Source organism: Durio zibethinus, chromosome 13 (assembly GCF_047325235.1).
Source record: "Durio zibethinus cultivar Kanyao isolate XHJ-2024 chromosome 13, ASM4732523v1, whole genome shotgun sequence".
In the NCBI taxonomy this organism is placed as follows: Eukaryota; Viridiplantae; Streptophyta; class Magnoliopsida; order Malvales; family Malvaceae; genus Durio; species Durio zibethinus.
Genome location: NC_143174.1, coordinates 2,479,403 through 2,498,210, shown reverse-complemented (window position 1 = coordinate 2,498,210; position 18,808 = coordinate 2,479,403). Strand labels below are relative to the sequence as shown.

The 18,808-nt window shown below is 35.1% G+C and overlaps 3 protein-coding genes, 1 non-coding gene and 1 pseudogene across 6 annotated transcripts; 3 read left to right on the top strand and 2 right to left on the bottom strand.

Annotated features, from left to right (window-relative positions):
* Window positions 1–893: 893 nt before the first annotated feature.
* On the top strand, window positions 894–4,507 carry LOC111303764 (putative phospholipid:diacylglycerol acyltransferase 2). The gene is made up of 7 exons (XM_022900195.2): window positions 894–1,026; window positions 1,228–1,738; window positions 1,825–2,047; window positions 2,239–2,522; window positions 2,696–3,035; window positions 3,387–3,652; window positions 3,746–4,507. Exons 2-7 carry the CDS (start codon window positions 1,263–1,265, stop codon window positions 4,227–4,229), a joined length of 2,073 nt encoding a protein of 690 aa, XP_022755930.2. The 5' UTR covers window positions 894–1,026; window positions 1,228–1,262; the 3' UTR covers window positions 4,230–4,507.
* A 139-nt stretch (window positions 4,508–4,646) lies between these two features.
* TRNAA-UGC (transfer RNA alanine (anticodon UGC)) lies at window positions 4,647–4,719 on the bottom strand. Its single transcript has one exon. It is a non-coding gene; the product is annotated as a tRNA-Ala (tRNA).
* A 180-nt stretch (window positions 4,720–4,899) lies between these two features.
* LOC111303765 (GDSL esterase/lipase At5g22810-like) lies at window positions 4,900–7,495 on the top strand (annotated as a pseudogene).
* Window positions 7,496–8,454: 959 nt separating this feature from the next.
* LOC111303763 (magnesium transporter MRS2-11, chloroplastic-like) lies at window positions 8,455–13,925 on the top strand. 2 transcript variants are annotated; one of them, XM_022900192.2, is made up of 14 exons: window positions 8,456–8,916; window positions 9,253–9,325; window positions 9,440–9,510; window positions 9,670–9,755; window positions 9,853–9,937; window positions 10,069–10,137; window positions 11,438–11,518; window positions 11,605–11,770; window positions 11,853–11,898; window positions 12,044–12,124; window positions 12,342–12,424; window positions 12,970–13,013; window positions 13,124–13,232; window positions 13,659–13,925. In XM_022900192.2, the coding sequence occupies exons 1-13, from the start codon at window positions 8,524–8,526 to the stop codon at window positions 13,217–13,219; spliced, it is 1,374 nt and encodes a 457-aa protein (XP_022755927.2). In that variant the 5' UTR covers window positions 8,456–8,523; the 3' UTR covers window positions 13,220–13,232; window positions 13,659–13,925. The 2 variants fall into 2 exon arrangements, with proteins under 2 accessions (XP_089598785.1, XP_022755927.2); XM_089742659.1 differs by lacking the exon at window positions 11,438–11,518 and having other exon boundaries at window positions 8,455–8,916.
* On the bottom strand, window positions 13,800–17,347 carry LOC111303761 (uncharacterized). Of its 2 annotated transcripts, none has more exons than XM_022900188.2 (4): window positions 16,807–17,347; window positions 15,080–16,060; window positions 14,703–14,750; window positions 13,800–14,533 (listed from the first exon to the last, which is right to left on the bottom strand). In XM_022900188.2, exons 1-4 carry the CDS (start codon window positions 17,005–17,007, stop codon window positions 14,162–14,164), a joined length of 1,602 nt encoding a protein of 533 aa, XP_022755923.2. In that variant the 5' UTR covers window positions 17,008–17,347; the 3' UTR covers window positions 13,800–14,161. The 2 variants fall into 2 exon arrangements, with proteins under 2 accessions (XP_022755923.2, XP_022755924.2); XM_022900189.2 differs by having other exon boundaries at window positions 15,080–16,345; window positions 16,807–17,343.
* Window positions 17,348–18,808: the final 1,461 nt, after the last annotated feature.

The window sequence follows — 18,808 nt, the reverse complement described above, 5'->3', positions numbered from 1 at the left end:
CAAATTTCAATCATAATTTAAAATGAAAAAAAAAATTCATGAAAAAAGAATAAAAGATAAAAGAGCCATGATAACAAATTATATTCTCACAAAAATAAAATTGTTGGAGCAAAATTATCAAAGACTTAGTGTAATAATTTTTATTTTAAATTAATATAAGGTCAATGTTACAAATAATTTTTAAATTATAATAAAATATTCAATATAAAATTGAATTTAAAATGTTTTTAATATAATAACTAAATTATAAATATATTAATTAATGTGTTACTTAAATAATTATTTATCCACATTAAAAATGAATATTATATTAATTAATAAATTCATAATTCAAATACTATATTAAAATTTTTTAAAATTAAAATATCATATTAAATATTTCACTACAAATTAAAAACTATTTATAAGATTAATCTATTAATATTATAAAAGTTAGTAATAATAACATAATTATAGGAAGCTATTTTAGAAAATTTAATCTAGAAAAAACAGAGTAAATTAACCGTTGGCATTAATTGACATAGCGTGTCAATCCAACTTGTCCCCCTTTCACGGGCGTCAAGCGCACTTTCTACAAACAAAAGTGAAAAAAAAAAAAAAAAAAAAAAAAAAGAGAGAGAAATGTAGAATGTGGGAGTTTGGGTTGTGAAAAGGCTAAAAGGGAACAAATTTACACGTGAAAGGTATACAGAAAGGAAATGAAAGAATAATTTAGAAACGTCTTGATAGAGAAGGTGACAGCTGATCTAAGGTCATCTGTTTATGCACGTAAAGACCAAGACAAGTGTCACTAAAATCCAAAACCCAAGTTTTTGTTATACTCTTTTTCATCGTCCACCTCTATATATACATATATATCACTCGGTTTCATCGGCTCAACAGGTTACTTCCAAAATAGCTTCATTTTCACAAACCATTGAAAAGAAGAGAAAGAAGACGAAGTTGATTTCTCTTCTTGTTTCTTACTGCATTTTCAGACACCCAAATCTTGGTCTTCTTCACCCCGTTTTTTTTTCCCTTTCTCATGTAACGGCTAATCTTAAAGCTGATCGCTTTTGAACTTTATTATAATTCAGCTGTCTCTACTTTTTTCTCAAGCTATTTATATATTAGTGAAATGTTCTTGTTCTTACAATGTTTTACTTTTATTGCTTTTTTTTTTGTGTGTTTTTCACAAGTTTTTCATGTTTCCTTTTGACGGGTAGTTCGTGTTGTTGTTCTTTTCAGTGAGTTCTATATTTATTAATTTATTTTTGTCGGAAATGGCTTCTTTTCTTCGGTTTAGAAAACTATGCTATGTAGAGTCAGCACTTAAGTGCTCTTCAGTGGGGTTTGAATCTTTTGATCAGTCACCAAAGATCGATCAAAAGCTGGACAAGAAAGAAGAAGATGTCATTTCCGCTAGCAATTATGCCTTGGAAATCAACAAGAGAAAGCAACCAAGGAGGCAGCTTAAGGAATGGAGATGCTTAGATTCTTGTTGTTGGATAATTGGATACCTTTGCGCCACTTGGTGGCTTCTTTTGTTCTTGCACCACTGCTTGCCGGTTACATTGCTTCAGGTTCCTGAATTACCAGGGGTCAGGCTTAAACGTGAAGGTTTGACAGCTCTTCACCCTGTGGTTTTGGTCCCTGGCATTGTCACTGGTGGCCTAGAGCTATGGGAAGGCAGGCCCTGTGCTGATGGTCTGTTCCGTAAGCGCCTTTGGGGTGGTAGCTTCACTGAAACCATCAAGAGGTACTTAAAGCGAGTTTTTTTTCATGCATTAATTGCATCTTAGTTTGAATTGGGATTCAATTTTATGGAATTCTGTTGGGATTCAGGCCTTTGTGTTGGTTGGAGCACTTGTCTTTGCACAATGAAACTGGCCTTGACCCACAAGGAATCCGGGTTCGAGCTGTTCCGGGTCTGGTTGCGGCTGACTATTTTGCTTCAGGATATTTTGTGTGGGCTGTTCTCATAAAAAATTTAGCAAAAATCGGCTATGAGGGGAAGAATTTGCACATGGCTGCTTATGATTGGAGACTTTCTTTCCAAAATACAGAGGTATAATTGTTCTTCCTTTATGCTCGCTATTGCTCTTCTGCTCTCTGCTTCTGAAAGTGATGGAAATCAGTATGAATTTGGCTCCAAACTCTACATGCTTTGCTTCTTTCATGGCCAATTTGCAGCAAAAAAACATAGATAACATATTAAATTGAGTTTTTACTAATATATTTTCAATTGGGGATAAGCAGATTCGGGACCATGCTCTTAGTAGGCTGAAGAGTGAAATTGAGCTGATGTATATAATCAATGGCTATAAGAAAGTGGTAGTGGTGCCCCATTCCATGGGGGTTATCTATTTTCTTCACTTCCTTAAATGGGTTGAAACACCTCCTCCTATGGGGGGTGGTGGTGGTCCAGGTTGGTGTGCCAAGCACATCAAGGCAGTCATGAACATTGGTCCGGCATTTCTGGGTGTTCCAAAGGCTGTTAGTAATATATTCTCCGCTGAGGGCAATGACGTTTCTTATATCAGGTTAGCTCTGCAATCTCTTCCTCATAGTTGGCGCTGTTAGTTCGAACATGTAAAACAATGACTGAGATGGAAAATATCCAAATAATGATGACTACAACACAGATTTCTTGATGTTAGTGCATGATTAGCTTGAAATTTTTACCATATTTTACTCTTTCGTATGGCCTTTGTAGAGCTGTGGCGCCTGGTGTTTTGGATTCTGATATTTTAGGGCTTCAAACACTTAGACATGTCATGCGGGTGTCTCGGACATGGGACTCCATTGTGTCATTGTTGCCTAAAGGAGGAGAGACCATTTGGGGCAACATGGACTGGTCTCCTGAAGAAGGCCACGTTTGTGACTTCTCTGAGAAAAGGTACTCTCAGCAATCTCTAAGTGACAATAGTGTCAACAACAGTGATGTGAAGAGAGGCTTCGGAGTGGAAGATCCAGCTAAGTATGGAAGATTAATCTCTTTCGGCAAGTCAGCTTCAGTATTACATTCTTCACAGCTTCCCACTGTTGATTCAAAGGTATACGATACAACCATGCCACCTCTTACTGATAACATACATGCACCCGCATGCGTGCACACATACACGACACTTGAGGCTGTCAAGAATTGAATTCTATTCACTAAAATTAAAAATCTAACATTTTTCAAATAGATCACACAGCTGATAGTAACATTTTTATTTTTATTTTTTGAAGTATTACATTGACAAATACTGGATTTCTGAGTGCTTGATGTACTAATAGATCTCCAATCAGTATCCTCAATAAAACTATAAGAAAATTTAAGTTGCAATGTTTGAGTCAATTTTTATTGTTGTCAAGGATCTTGCTTTTATGGTGGGAATCGATGCTGAATGTTTCATTATCAGGAATTTCTGCGCACAAGTGATTCCCAAAATTTCAACTTTTCATGTGGAGACGCCAGGACGGAATATGATGAGATGAGAAGGGAAAGCGTCCAAAAAGTAGCATCAGATAAAGCTTACACAGCCACAACTCTTCTTGATCTGCTACGCTTTGTGGCACCAAAAATGATGCAACGGGCTGAAGCTCATTTTTCACATGGAATTGCAGACAATCTTGATGACCCTAAATACAGCCATTACAAATACTGGTCTAATCCGCTTGAAACGAAGTATAATTTAAACTTCAGATGCATTTCGAACTAATCCTCAATATTGACCTTTCCCCATCTGTTAATGATATAGGAGCTGAACATATTTTTCAGGCTACCTGATGCTCCGGACATGGAAATATACTGCTTGTATGATGTTGGAATTCCAACTGAAAGATCATACGTGTACAAGCTATCACCTAACAGTAGGTGCAAAAGCATTCCATACCAGATTGATAGCTCAGTCCATGGAGAAGATGATAGCTGCTTGAAAGGTGGAGTATATTTTGCTGATGGAGATGAGAGTGTACCGGTTCTAAGTGCTGGATTCATGTGTGCTAAGGGTTGGAAAGGAAGAACCCGTTTCAATCCATCTGGTATTGCTACATACACAAGGGAGTACCGGCACAAGCCACCAGTTAGTCTGTTTGAAGGGAGGAGCATTGAGAGTGGAGCACATGTTGACATCATGGGAAATGTTGCTCTAATTGAAGATATATTGCGCATTGCCGCTGGAGCCACCGGGAAGGAGATAGAAGGTGATAGGATTTACTCGGATATCTTAAGAATGTCTGAGAGAATAAATCTTCGGCTGTGATTACATTTAGACAGCATAAGGACTGACCTTTATCGAGTACGGAGCTTGTTGAGAGGATCAGGCGAAAAGCACAACGCTTTGATCAGGTAGAGAAATTAGCTTTTTTTTTGCGGTAACCAGGAATATCTTGCCGGAAATCATTCATAACATTTTGGTCCTTGTGCTAGACTGAAAGGTGCATATACAGCAGGGTACTCGATTTTCTTGTATCTTCTAAATGATGTAATTTTCTCACTTTTTCTATAATCAAATAATAATAGAAAAAAAGTTTTACTTAATATTCTGCATTGATGCCTTTCTAGTTTTTGATTTATTGAACATTCATATGCTTGTTTTCAGAACAGCCATTTTAACACTTTGGTCTTTGCCAAGATGGTTTTGAAAACAATGGCCAAAGGTAAAAAAATTAAAGAAAATTGGAGATGCAGGGGATCGAACCCTGTACCTCTCGCATGCAAAGCGAGCGCTCTACCATTTGAGCTACATCCCCTGGTGGCGATCTTGTCATATTGTTATTATTTTTTATTTTTATATTTGGAAGGGAGCAACACGAAACTGTGGAGACATCCAAAACCAACAAAGAAAAACTCCAATTGGGTTAAAGTGAAAAGGAGAAAGAAACCACTATAATCTATTGCCTAAAACATAAGTAAACCTTGTGAAGAAAAAGATGACATTGTCCATACAGTGGAGGCCAGTTCCATTTCCTGATGCACCCCTGAATAGAAGGGTGTGCCTGTTAAATAATACTACTATGTAAGCAAGGATGCCCAATCTCTTTGTCTGCCAACATTGTTTCAAAATTGGAGTATCTGATAACTTCACAGATACTTAAAATTGGATTTGAAAGTGACTGGGGAAATGCTAGAGAAGTAAACAAGGGCGATATCATTGGCAACTTAAAATAGAAGTGACGTAAAACAGATGTTGGTTCAAGTAGCAAAGATAGTTTGCTCCTCTTGGTTGCTTGAATTCAAATCCATTAAGAAGATGCGAAAAGATAATTTCTCTTGAATTCATTAAGTCTGGAGTAAAAAAACCACTTGAACTTGCCATAAAACCAACTGAAGTTTCCAAGTTATTCTTGGCTCGATCCATTCTCTTTGCCTTTGTGCTTTTGGTTGCTAATGGACAGCCCCTTGTTCCTGCAATGTTCATATTTGGGGACTCTGTTGTTGATTTGGGAAACAACAACAACAACCTCTATACCATTGTAAAAGCAGGCTTCCCTCCTTAGGGGAGGGACTTTGTTAATCATGAACCAACTGGAAGATTCTGCAATGGAAAATTAGCCTCAGACTTCACTGGTCCTTGATCCCATTTTCATTTTTTTCCCTTTTTTTATACTGTTTCAACGTATATATGTGATTCTCTAACAGTTTGTCGTTTATTTTGTTTTGTAAAAACACAGCTGAGAACATTGGTTTCACTGATTATCCGCCAGCTTATCTCAGCAAAATGGCTTAAGGAAAAAACCTGTTAATTGGAGCCAACTTTGTATCAGCTTCTTCTGGTTACCATGAGACTACAGCAAAGTTATATGTAAGCAAAAATGAAACCAAAAATTCTTTTTATTTCTCTTTGGACTGTCAATATTTGTTCTTTGTTTTTGCAACATACAAGGAGTACCAGTATAAGTGGTGGCAATTGCAGGGAAATCCAATGCTTCTTCAATAATATCAGGTGGAATCTACTTTATCAGCTCTGGTAGCAGTGACTTTCTTCAGAACTAGTACATTGATCCTCTTTTATATAAGGCCTATACACCTGACCAATTCCTCGGATATTCTCATTGAATTCTTTGCTAATTTCATTCAGGTCTCCCTTCGTCCCTTTCTCCTCAATTACAAGTTAATATTTCTTCATGTGATAAAGTCTTGAAAACATAGAAATCTAGAAAAATCTAACCCCGAAGATGACTTGCATACATTATACAAATAATGTTTGGAAGTAATTTCTCTTAAATCCCTCAAAACTCAAAATCTGAGATTTATAATTCGAACATCCATGCCCAATATATGCTTTTATTTGGTGATTAGTATTAAGAATTCAATTTAAAATCAATTAACAGTAAGTGAAAAAATTTAATTTGAATATAAAATTACAAAAAATTATATATTTATTAAATATGAAATAATATTATTTTAGTAGGCTTTCATCACAAGTAAATAAAAAATAAAAAAAATTTACCTTGCGATAAATTTAAAAAGATTAACAAAAAAAAAAACTTTTGATTAATATTATATTAAATATCTAATTTAAAATCAATTGATTGTAAACAAATGAACCTAACTCGAATACTCGGAATTGGCCTAAGGCCAAGGATCCGCAATCCATGACGGCGGCATCAGAGATCGACTGGGAGGGCTCTACGGGCCCGATTCCTCTTTGAGCACTTTCCAAGGGTCGTTTCGACCCGAGGACATTTCTACGTGGTAATAGTGTTCGCACTCTGCCACCGAAATCGGGATATTGGATAGGTGCCCTACTACCCTTCAAGCCTAGAAGCATCGCTTGTGATCAAAGGTGGGCATGAATGACTTAACTACATTGAAAAATGTGATCCTTCACCCAGCATGACCCGAGGACATTTCTACGTGGTAATAGTATTCGCACTCTGCGATCGAAATCGAAAAATTAAATATTTATTAAATATGAAATAATCTACTTTAACAATTAAAATTTGCAGATTAGTTAAAAGTTTTATCACAGAATTTATACGAACTTGCAGCTTGAAAATTGGAGTCACAACATTGCCACAGCTGGGGCGCTTGCCAGTGGTCATCCCAATTTTTGGGTCTGATAGCAACGAGTGTGTGGCTAAGTTAAATAGCAATGCAGTTTCATTCAACAACAAACTCAATGCCACGTCTCAAATTTTGCAGAAAAAGCTTTCCGGCCTTAGCTTGGTTGTCTTTGAGATCTACCAACCTCTTTTCAACCTTGTCACAAAACCTGCTGACAATTGTATATCATCAAAATCAAATAAACACTTTTAAAAAATGATATCGAGTAATTTAAGATTTAAATATCAATATTTATAATTAAAAAAAAAAAACTGCAACTTTCTTTGAAAAAAAAAATCAAATTAGCTTCCAAAGTGGCTTGTTGTGGAGCTAGGCTGCTGGAAACATCAATATCGTGCAATCATGCATGTGCAAATGCATCTGAATATTTTTTCCGGGATGGTTTCCATCCATCAGAGGCTGCAAAACAAGAGTTTAGCTGATGATCTCTTGAGCGGTGGAAGCTCTCTCATTTTCTAATCCAAAAAGGGGTTTTGGTCTATAGTTGCTTCAACTCTACTTGAGTCAATGAGTTGTGTCATAGAAGAGTTTGGTTCAACTCTTTGTTACTATGTTATAATTTACATTTCTATTTATTTCTTGAATCTAGTATGAGAACAACAATGCTTAACATTTGGGTTAAAAAAATTTTAATGAAATTGATCTAAACTTAAAAATAAATGGTGAAAAAGAAATTCAACTTCACATTTTCCATGCAAACATAAAACAATTTATCAACTAAACCTGCCAATGTTTAACTTATCTCTAACTTAGATCTTTTAACAAAAATTAACCATATTTTAATTTGGTGGTGAGATTATTATATGTCATAAGGAATTAAGCACAAGCATCTAATTTTCGTTTTTCTATGTACTAATATAATTTCTAAACACCCTTAAAAATTTTTAAACCCCCCCCCCCCAAAACTCATAATTCATAATTTTTTTTTTCCTAATTCCTATAGCCTTATTTAATAAATTATTCATTTTTTTATTTTTAATAAAATAAATATTTTTCTTGACATGTAATTAAAGAAAATTAGTATTCATATATCATTACTTTTTTTAATATTTAAATTTGACAGAATTTAAATTTTAAACGCTAAGATTAAAATTTCAAATTTCATTAACAAAACACATGTTTTTTAAACGCAACAGTTAGAATTTATTTTCTCTTCCACCACACGTGTCAAAATCTAAATATTCATTAGGATCTGGGACCATTCATTAATCGAACAAAGGTCTTTGTCCCGTTTTCAAGTCTTGAACAAAAGGAAAAGGACGCTTAACCACAACGCGCGTGCCAGGTGGCAGTTCCAAAGTCTCGTATTGTTCGTTCATTTTCAACCTTTTTTTTTCTTTTAATTTTCCACCATAAATATATAAAAAAATTACATCTCAGAATGAAAATAAATATATATATAAATGATAAATCTAATTCTAAGCCACAAATATTAACGGTTGTAACGCCAAAATTCAGTTAAATTTTCATTACAAGCAGTAGCCAGAATGGCGGTAACTACCTCTCCTCCTTCTGTTCCAAATCTTCTCCAATTCTCTGTTAAATCTCCATCTCCGTCCGTACATTATCTTCTCTTCGGGTCTCCATGGCCAAACTCTTCTCCGATCTTCCTTCAAAAGAGCGGAGTTCCTCTACTTCCGGTCGCAGCGAAACCGTCTTCTAAGAGGATTAAGTGCTTCGCTAGATCATCTACGGAACAAGATCGTTTGAGCAAGCCGGGAACATTGGCCGCTGAGAATGTCGGTGAGGATGATGATGATGATGGAGAGAGGGAAGATTCGAAGGTGCAGCAAAAACAGAGTTCTGCGGTTGCGACGCAGAGGATCACTTCCTCTACCAGTGATTCTCTCTTGCTTGGAATTCGTGAGCCTGTTTATGAGGTTTTTTTACTTTTCCTTTATTTTTTAAAGATAAATAGTTTCCTACTTTTTTTCATTAATTTATAATCTAAGATAAATTATTGCTCACAACAAAGAAAAAGAAGAAAATTTTATGAGAAAAAACAAGAAAGAAATTGGAGCATCACTACAGTTTATTTGCTGTTGCATACAATCACGTATTATGAGTTTTTGTGCTAATATGAATTAACGTTTTTAGGATTTTTCAAGTTGCATTCCAATTTTGGATTTTTTTTCCTTTTTACTACTTTTGAAGGGTTTATAATTTTATTTCTGGCGTTTAATTTTGTTTTTTTTTTTTATTTTCAATCGCTAAAGGTGGTCGAGGTGAAGGCAAATGGAGTAGTATCTATAAGGAAGATAAACCGACGTCAATTATTGAAATCAAGTGGTACTGTAATCTTCATTTCTTAGTCGTTTCTCGTTCTTAAGCTTTAATTGCAGAAAAAAAAAAGCTTTTTTTTTTAATTTATTGTGGATTAATTTTGATCTTTTTTTTGCTTAGGTCTTCGTCCAAGAGATATCCGGAGTGTTGACCCATCATTGTTTTTGACAAACTCAGCGCCATCTCTTCTGGTTGCAGACATTTGTGCTATTTTATTTCATGCTAATTCTTTTATTTGCCATACATGGGTCCAATGTCTTGGCTTTGGGTATCAGTTTGTTTCCTTTGTTTCCACGTATTTCTGTCTAAAATGTGCTTGCAAACTCATATTCCCTATTCCATGGTCTAAGGTACGAGAGCATGCAATTTTGCTTAATCTGGGATCATTAAGAGCAATAGCAATGCGAGATCGTGTTCTTATATTCGACTATAATTGGTAATCTCTTCTTCTGCATCTTTGAGAATACGGTCTCATTGTTTCGTCTCGTTGAACTGACATTGTTGAACTTGTTGCTTGTGTTGATCATTTTTAGTAAAGGTGGAAAGGCTTTTACGGACACATTATTGCCTCGACTGAATAACATGAATGGAGGGCATAGCATGCCATTCGAGCTTGAGGTTTGTGTCTTACTCAGCACCCCTGATTTTAGATTCTGATGAATGAAGTGATTTGTGTGGTGTCCACTGGTGTGAAGCTATAATCTTAAACATCTGATCTTTATGAGAGACTTTTGGTGTGGTACTTTCAGGTTTTTGAAGCCGCGTTACTTTCACGAATACAGCATTTGGAGCAGAGACTAATGGATTTAGAACCTCGTGTGAGTATGGGAACATAGTGAGTATATTTTTTGTTTGTTTCTTGTTTTTCATTTTCATTTTTCTCTTTTAAAAGCTTTATGGTGAATTGACAAAGCTGTCATGAAGCTGCACACCACCAATCTCCTAGACATTTGCTATAGTGGTTGCAAGCAAATTTCAGTAGAAAATGGTTTTCAAGTTCCTAGTGGCCGTACAATAGGAAAGAATTGCTGATTCAAGAAATTCTTTATAGGCAGTAGTTCCATGTCTTTTTTGTCATTTATTTATATATCTTTCCTCTCTCTTGTCTCTTACACACACACTTAGAGAACTCATTGGCCTTCTAGTTAAAAATAGCTATTAAAAACACTTGAGAAGTATGCTTAAGTAATCACTTTTAGCCCCCTTTTAGATTTTTCTAATTGTCTTATTCCTCAAACAGCTGCAATGAAAACAAGTTGCTCTTGATCAACTTGAAACTTGTGGTGTTGGCTTTTGTTTGTTTATTAAATCTAATAAACAAGTTCAAGCTTGATCATTTTGTTAAGTAAGCTAAGTTTGAGCAAGTGGGTGTTTAGCACTTTAGCTTGTTTATGCTAATAAGAAACTCTTGATCATTAACTTGTAAAAACAACTGATGTACAGGCTCATCTAAATGATATATGATATGTATGTAATATTCTTTTATTGAGCTATTTGTTCCTATTGAATACCTAAGTTCCTTGTAACACTGTCTTAATTTCATATAAACAAGAAGGCTTTATCTATTTTAGAATAATTGTTATCCATGAATGAGCTCAAACTTGAACTTTGTGCAGAAGCTTGTTTTTGCTGTTGAAAACAATTTTAGCTAAGCTTATTTATGTAAAGGAGTCAAGCTTGCGCCTAATAAAAGCTTGAACAAGCCAAACTTATTTAGCTATGGCTTGACTCACGAGGTGCTTGGTTTGCTCATTTGCAAGTCTTGTTTTGGGTTATTATCATGTACTCTAAGCATGCCTTAAAGAATTACTTATTCTAACTGTTCTCTGACAATTCTTTATATAAAATTCAAATATATGTTTTCCCTAGAATTTATACACCCTAACAATTATTATTTTCACTATGATTAATTAAGGAGAACTTGAAATTGCTATAAGCAATTCTTCATCATGTTATTTCATTTTAATTTCCTTTTCCTGTATGCATGTAATGCAAAATTTCTTCCTTCTGAGCTTACAAGTTTGTGCCTTGAATGCCTTGTGTTTTACAGTGTCATTAAGTGATAGTTTGTGATAGTATGAACCTGTTTAATAACGATTAGCGCTTTCATTTGCATAGGTTCAAGCTCTGCTTGAAGTGTTGCCTAACAAACTAACTGGTGACATATTGGAGCAACTTCGTATTAGCAAGCAGACTTTGGTATATTAACTTTTCAAAATCTTGTTTAATTGCATAATAGTAAATGATTAAATATCTTATCTTTTCTTTTCATTTTGTCATGCAAGGTTGAATTGGGTTCAAGAGCAGGGGCTCTTAGACAAATGCTGCTTGATCTTTTGGAAGATCCCCATGAAATACGTCGTATATCTATTATGGGAAGAAACTGTACTCTAAAAAGGGGAAATGATGATGTGGAATGTTCTGTACCCTTAGAAAAGCTGATCGCTGAAGGTAAACTGTTCTTATTAATCTCAGTTCTAATGTGCTTTTTTTAACAAGAGTTCTAATTTGGTTTGATTGGGTCATTTTGCAGAAGAGGAGGAAGAGATCGAGATGCTTTTGGAAAATTATCTTCAAAGGTTTTTCCTTAGTTTTATGATGTATATCTAGTTTGTAGTTTGTGCATCAAACAGGATTATCATTTATTTTCTCTGGTTATTTGTTTGTAGGCATGTTACGTTTTCAATGGCTATAATTGATTATAATGTATTGTTGCATTTGCAGATGTGAATCTTGCCATGGTCAGGCCGAAAGGCTTCTTGATTCTGCAAAAGAAATGGAAGATTCTATTGCTGTCAATTTAAGGTCTTGATGAAGTTTGATTTACTTCTGTTTTCAGCATTACCATTTCATTTGGGTTTTTGTCAATATTCAATACTTTATCCTCCACAATCCCATGTTTCTCTTATCTGTGATTTTGATGATTTGAGTTTTCAGAATCATTTCTAGTTTATATTTCTCTTGCATCTGAATCCACAATCCTTTAGCTAATGAAATAGGGTTGTTTAACTATTTTTATCAGCTCTCGGAGGCTTGAGGTAAGCAGGGTGGAGCTACTTCTTCAGGTTGGGACATTTTGTGTTTCTGTTGGTGCTCTAGTTGCAGGTTTGTCCTTCCTCCCGCAAGAAAATAGAAGCCAAGCCTCTATTGTTTACATACTGGAATTGCTTAACATAAGCATGGTGTTCTGATTACTATAATTTATCCGCATGAGTTGCTTAGATTCTTGTGATTGAGCATTGCTGAATGGCAGCTAAAACAAGAACTGACCACATACCTGGTTTTAGGAATCTTCATGGCTTATCCAGTATAGAACTGTAAATCTTAGATGCCACAAATCATGATTCATTAGGATGCTTGACGATCATGTGACAAATAAAATTGTAACTTGGTTTCGGTACAGTCATTGGCTAGTTCATGGACTTATTATTTGAAATATGGTGATAATTTTTTTATTTGGTTATGTGGGAGAGGATGGGACCTAAAGAAACTGCTTATGTTTCGAATCAGTTAAAGAGGGAAAAAAGGGGGGGGGGGGGAGTTATAGTGCTGATGGCTAGCATAGATGTATCATCTCTTGATTTACTATTTGTGGCATGTATGTCAGTTTGAGCATCCATGTCAAGGGGCTCATATTTCCTGTTTTTCAGGTATTTTTGGCATGAACTTGAGGTCCTATCTGGAAGAACATGTGGTATGTAGTAAAAGTTTGAATATTCAGTGTCTTCTTACTGCTTAATTCATTCGTATTGATGTGATTTTCACTTTGCCATGCTAACTTACCCTATTCTTAATGTGGTGCAGTTTGCGTTCTGGCTAACCACAGCAGGGATTATTGTTGGCGCTGTTGTGGCATTTTTTTTCATGTATTCATACCTGAAAGTTAGGAAAATACTTTAATTTAGGAGTTTAGGTAAGTTGTTGATTACCTTAAAACTAGTTCTGTAGCCCCTGTAGAACTTAAAAGAGGAAAATGTTAAACAGAAGCAAGAAAAATACTGAATGCTATAGACTAAGAATGATTAATCCTTCCAAATCATGTTCTGAAATCATTTGAACTTCTGGTCTGAAACCCCCCCGACCCTTTCCTCCTTGAAAAGAAAAACAAAAAATGGCCATTCTCGTTCCGTAAAATCTTTCTTTAGCTTTCTCTGCTCTCCCTTTATCTTCCCTAGACTGCGCGAAGTGTAACTATAGAGTACCTGTTATAGTTAATTTGATCAACACATTTTTTATTTCAGGCATTTATGATTCCTTTCCTGTATTGAAACTTTTAAATCCATGCTATCTAATTGAATTATAGTTTCCCGAGTCTGATCTTTCTTGCGTTTAACGACAGGTGATGTCAACAGCAAAGATTCTTGTTCCCAAACTAATTGGGCGGCTGCATACGGCTCCCGTGATGGTGCTTCCAAAGTGCATCAAGTGATGTGCTTAGATTGTGATAATTATACCGATAGGGCAATTGCAATATATGTAGTTCTTTGGAAAATGTGGATTGACTGTTCCATTTCATATAGAAGTTTGATTCAAAAATCCTCTGGAGAAACAACGTAAATTGTTGTACATGAGACCCATCAACCATTAAGAACCTTATATGTTCCAACATGTGCCTTGAAATTTGAGCCACATACTCATAAAGGTTCTTTCAAAACTGGAGCTACGACCCAAAAAGCTTGGCCCCTATAAAATGGTATGGTATAGGTGTCATCGTACGAGGAAATGCAATGTTCCTTGTAAAGAACTGCCAGTAAACAATGCAGGCAGCAGCTTTTTGGCAAAAGTAATACACGCGAGCAAAAGATTTATTTCAACTTTGGAGGAGTTTGTTTCAAACAGCTTTCACTCTTCGCCATCAATTGCTATATTCCCTACTCCAGCCTCCATTGCATCCCTGTCAACCTTCTCTTCCCTTCCCCTTTCAAATGTAGTGTCATCTGTGCGCTGTTCAGAAGCAGTTGTGGAAGGTTCCAGCAGTCCAGGCCCGGCACTGATCCAAGGATGGCTGAGGCATTGAGCAGCCGTGGGTCTCTTTTCCGGGACAAAATCAAGTATTGGAATGAGGAAGTCAGCCATGTCAGTAGCATCTTGCTCGCTGAAATCATACTTTTCCATGAGCACCTTTTTAAGAGGCCAAAAACGTAACCTACGGATATGCCTTAAGTCTCCATATCTGTTGAAAAAATCCCGAGAATAGCGCCCACCCAATGCAATCTGAAGAAAAATTTTTTAGACACTCAAACAGCGAAAATTAAACACGCAATACCTTAAAAGTATATCGTAACTGTGTGAAGCAGTCGAGATTAACTTTGTTCCCTTGAAGCAACAATAATGAAGACAAAAAACAGAGGATGGCAAACTTGTCCCTTTCATAGAGTCTTACCTTGCGTGGCATCATTCCAAGAAGCTCCATCATCAAAGCCAAGTGATCCTGGAAATGAGAAATATAAGTCAAAGGAAATTTGCAAGAAAATGTGTAGTTGCCTACAGTATTCGAAAAAATAATATTGACAAAAAAATAACAAAAACGGGTAGGTAGGCTTCATCTCAACTTATGGTGTTCTTTCTATTTCTAAGAATTTCTTACGTTTTTCACCACTGCACAAATAGGCAGTCACCTCATTGCCCATTGTAGGATACAGAAAAGATTACTTCAAACATAAAATAGAACAAAACCTTATTTGGTGCGCATCTAGTGCCACTGGAAAGTTATAAGGGAAAATGAGTAATTTTGAGGAACCAAGAATGGTTTCTGCATACCTCATCTCGATCATAGTTTTCACCACTGTGAGGATCAAAAAGAACATCACCAGTAGCGAGTTCAAAACAAATACAAGCAAAGGACCATAAATCTGCTGATGTTGAGTATTTGGATCCAAGGATAACCTCAGGACATCTATACTGCCTGGTTTGAATATCATTTGTAAATTGTTTATATGTCCAGCAAGCATTGCCAAAATCAACCAATTTACACTTGAGATCAACCTCTGCTAGCAACTTTTTCCTTGTTGCACAGCTCCCCCTTCTATTGTGCTGCTTTCCTTGGTTACCATTGTTAATTCCATCACTCTTTGTCTCATCTTTAATCACAGAACTATTTGGTTGTTTTTCAATTGAAACTTCATTTGATTTTGCATCAGCATTAGTGTCATCTGTACCACCAGCCTTGGAATCTGTCTCAATTTTCTCAGAAGCTTCCTTCCCTACACAACCTTGAGCTGCCTTCTTCGCCTTCTTTCGAATCTTCTTTTTCTGATTCCTGGTCAATTCTCCATTTGAACTCTTAATTTCTTTTGAAGCAACAGTCTCCAAGACAACCTTATCCTTTCTGGTTGGAAGGCTGAGTGGAGCACCAGATGTCCTAGGATCTCTTGATGGATCAATCATTGACAATAGCAACACATTCTCTGGCTTCAAATCAGTGTGAATGATTGAAAGTTCATGGTGCAAATAATCAAGACCCACAAGGATATGATGACAAATCTCTTTAACCATGTGAAGAGGAATCCCTCGATAATCGCTATACTTAATAAGGGTCAAAAGGTTATCACCCAAGTACTCAAATACCATACACATGTGCTGCCCATTAGGCCCTGAATGCTTAAAATGATCCAAGAGCTTCACAACACATTTTTTATTATCTGAATCTCCCTCAGCTATCTGCTTAAGGATCTTTATCTCATCCATTGCTGCCTCAGTATAGTGCTGAGCACTCTTTTGAATCTTCAAAGCTACATGACGCTACAAACAATAAATTCTCATGTGGTTAAAGTGTTGAACACTGAAAATTAAATGGCAATGGCTGATCCAGTTCTACATAAGAAAAGACAAAATTTAACGAACAAAGCATCTTACAATCTAAAAAAGAAACAAAGCCGTATATAAGCACATTGACAAGAATCGTTATAACAATGCTGCAACATGAAATCAATATGTAATATAAAGAAAATTATCTCTGATTGGCAAATGAAGGGCATCAGAAGCTCAATTGAGAGGAGGCAAATCTTGGACTCTTCACAACTTTAGCTGCAGAAATCAGACCTCTCAATTAATCAAAAGCAATGCACATTCTCCAGCATCTATTACAATGACTCCTTTCATTGTTCTTGATACACCCACATAAATATTCCATGAGAAAAATGAAAATTATCCTTTTTCTTTAACAAAGAAATAATAAATCAAGGCCTACATCTTTTCCATTTATTTTCTCATCATTGCAAGACTCGTTTCACCTTATTAATGATTAACCAGTCAAAACCAATGGTGAAATCCTAAATCTTGTTTGCTCGTTTCATTATATTGCTCTTTGGTTTATTGACAAACAAAATATACAAGTCTTGTCTCACTTGAAAAGTTCAACCAACTCAGAAGAATTCTAAACTTCCCTAACTCTACAGTTTCCATCCAAAAATCAAACTTTGACAATAAGCCTAATAAAAGGAAGAGAAAAGAAACACTCAAAAGCAATAAAAAGAAGAGGAAAATACCGATCTTTGAGTATCCCAAGCGAGCCAAACGGTGGAGAAATGACCCCAACCAAGCTTGCTTTGAACCACATAGCAACCATTCTTAAAAGTTTCACCAATTCGCACCGCATGGTACCCTCCTCTTCTGTAATCTTCGGTCCCTTCATCTTCTGATGAGTAATCACTCACTTCACCTCGATCTCCATTTTTATCCTCAGCCATTCCCAAAACACAAAATGACAAATTGGGTAGTTAAATTTACAGGCTTTGATTGAATTCAAATGTTTTTGGGTTCAATCTAAAAACCCAGATTTTATAAAAACCAAAAATCTGGAAATTTTGATAAAAAACAATTGAAAAAAATGAAACTTTTATGGAAAAATCGAGTTTTTCAAGAGAGAGAAAGGGTGAGAAGGGATTTGTGAGGTGGTTGAGGTGGGAGAAGATTAGGGTTTGGGGTACTTTGCCGGGAAATTAAAGAAAGGAATTCTATTACAAATTCTTGGAAAGTGATGCCCTTTTAGCTTTGGGGGTGGGAGAGTTTTTTTGGTGGTTTGAGCTTCACGCGCATAAGCTTGAGTCTGTCGTTAGATTTAAGCGAGATTGAAGTAGGCCATAGATATTAAAGTGTCAGTTTGTAATGATCTAATCTTGGGGTCCCACACTTTGTCTGCCAACGTGCAATCACATATGTGAGTTTTTTTCGGTTTACAGATGGAGTTGATTTTTGTCACGTGGGAAGTCAATGGCTCACACGTCACAATGACATCAACTTCCAGTACTTTTTTTTTTATTTATTTCAATCCGGTACATATTTTTTCTCTGCGTAATTAGTGATCTGGGCCGCTGGTTCTGTTACTTTGAGGTTTGTTGAATGAGATAAATTATAAGTTGCAGCCTTGTTTATCAAGTAGGGATGCCTTTACGTCAATGAAAATTCTATATTTTTTTAATCATTTGATTAAAAATAAATTTATAATTAGTTTAAATTAAAATAATATTTTAATTTTCAAATATCATCCAAAAATTTTACTTTTAAATAAGTTAATGAAAAAATTTGTTATCGCACTTATACATGATCGCAAACGATTCTTTAATCAAAAATTATATTTTATCGCATTTTTAACATAATGTGGATAAATTTAATAAATTATTAATTAAATTTAAATTTTAATTTTAATAAAATTTATTTAATATAAATTTTTATTAAATTTTTTAAATTATAATTATAATAATTTTTTAATCATAATTATAATAATTTTTATTATTTTTTAATTTTTTTAAATCAATTTTAACACCCATTCAAATAAAACTTTGCGCCGTGATCCAATGCTTAAATTTGGGTTGTTTGGTTATGAGATTCTACCACTCCTACTCTCTCATCTGTGACTTCAGCAGAATATGGATCAAGCTTTAAATGCAGTCCCAATTCCAAACTCTCGAATTTTCTTCCTCGTCACTAGCCATGAACCTTCGGCTGAGTCCGTTTGGTGAGGCAGGGCCCCCCTAACCAAATGGACTCACCAAACGGACTCAGTGATGGACTAGTAAATAGAGGGAGCCAAGGTTCGAGGGCGAAAATATAAAGGAGGATGGTATTAGTATTGATGTGATTCACACGTTAGAAAAATAATTTTACCTAATTAAAGAATGAGATAAAAATATAATGTAAGTAGAAATAAAAAAAAATTTATAATGTAATAAATTTAAAAAATTAATTTTGATATCATATTAAATATTTTACTTGAAATTTATTGATTATAAGTAAAAAATTTTAATTTAAATATAAAATTATAAAATATAAAATATTTATTAAATATAAAATAATACCATTTTAACTTTTTTTTTTTTTTACGCTCGCATAACTTCAAATGCGGCTTATATCTCCCCGTCAAAAAATATTTCAATAGCACGTTGTTTGGCTCTTAATCATGAAAATTTTAAACTTTGGTTTCTGCCTTATCTTGGTAAGGGTACTGGGATTTCAGGCAGCCATTGTTGCGGCTAATGAGTTCAACTCTTG

Bases quoted from the DNA above. Each gene is read 5' to 3' on its own strand.
- LOC111303761 (XM_022900188.2), bottom strand. From the start codon at position 17,007: ATGGCTGAGGATAAAAATGGAGATCGAGGTGAAGTGAGTGATTACTCA. The intron at 16,061-16,806 runs GTATTTTCCTCT...TATTGTTTGTAG, and splicing joins CTTGGGATACTCAAAGATCG to CGTCATGTAGCTTTGAAGAT. The intron at 14,534-14,702 runs GTAAGACTCTAT...ATTTTTCTTCAG, and splicing joins TTGGAATGATGCCACGCAAG to ATTGCATTGGGTGGGCGCTA.
- LOC111303764 (XM_022900195.2), top strand. From the start codon at position 1,263: ATGGCTTCTTTTCTTCGGTTTAGAAAACTATGCTATGTAGAGTCAGCA. The intron at 1,739-1,824 runs GTACTTAAAGCG...GTTGGGATTCAG, and splicing joins TTCACTGAAACCATCAAGAG to GCCTTTGTGTTGGTTGGAGC. The intron at 2,523-2,695 runs GTTAGCTCTGCA...TGGCCTTTGTAG, and splicing joins AATGACGTTTCTTATATCAG to AGCTGTGGCGCCTGGTGTTT.
- LOC111303763 (XM_022900192.2), top strand. From the start codon at position 8,524: ATGGCGGTAACTACCTCTCCTCCTTCTGTTCCAAATCTTCTCCAATTC. The intron at 9,326-9,439 runs GTACTGTAATCT...TTTTTTGCTTAG, and splicing joins TCAATTATTGAAATCAAGTG to GTCTTCGTCCAAGAGATATC. The intron at 9,938-10,068 runs GTTTGTGTCTTA...TGGTACTTTCAG, and splicing joins GCATGCCATTCGAGCTTGAG to GTTTTTGAAGCCGCGTTACT.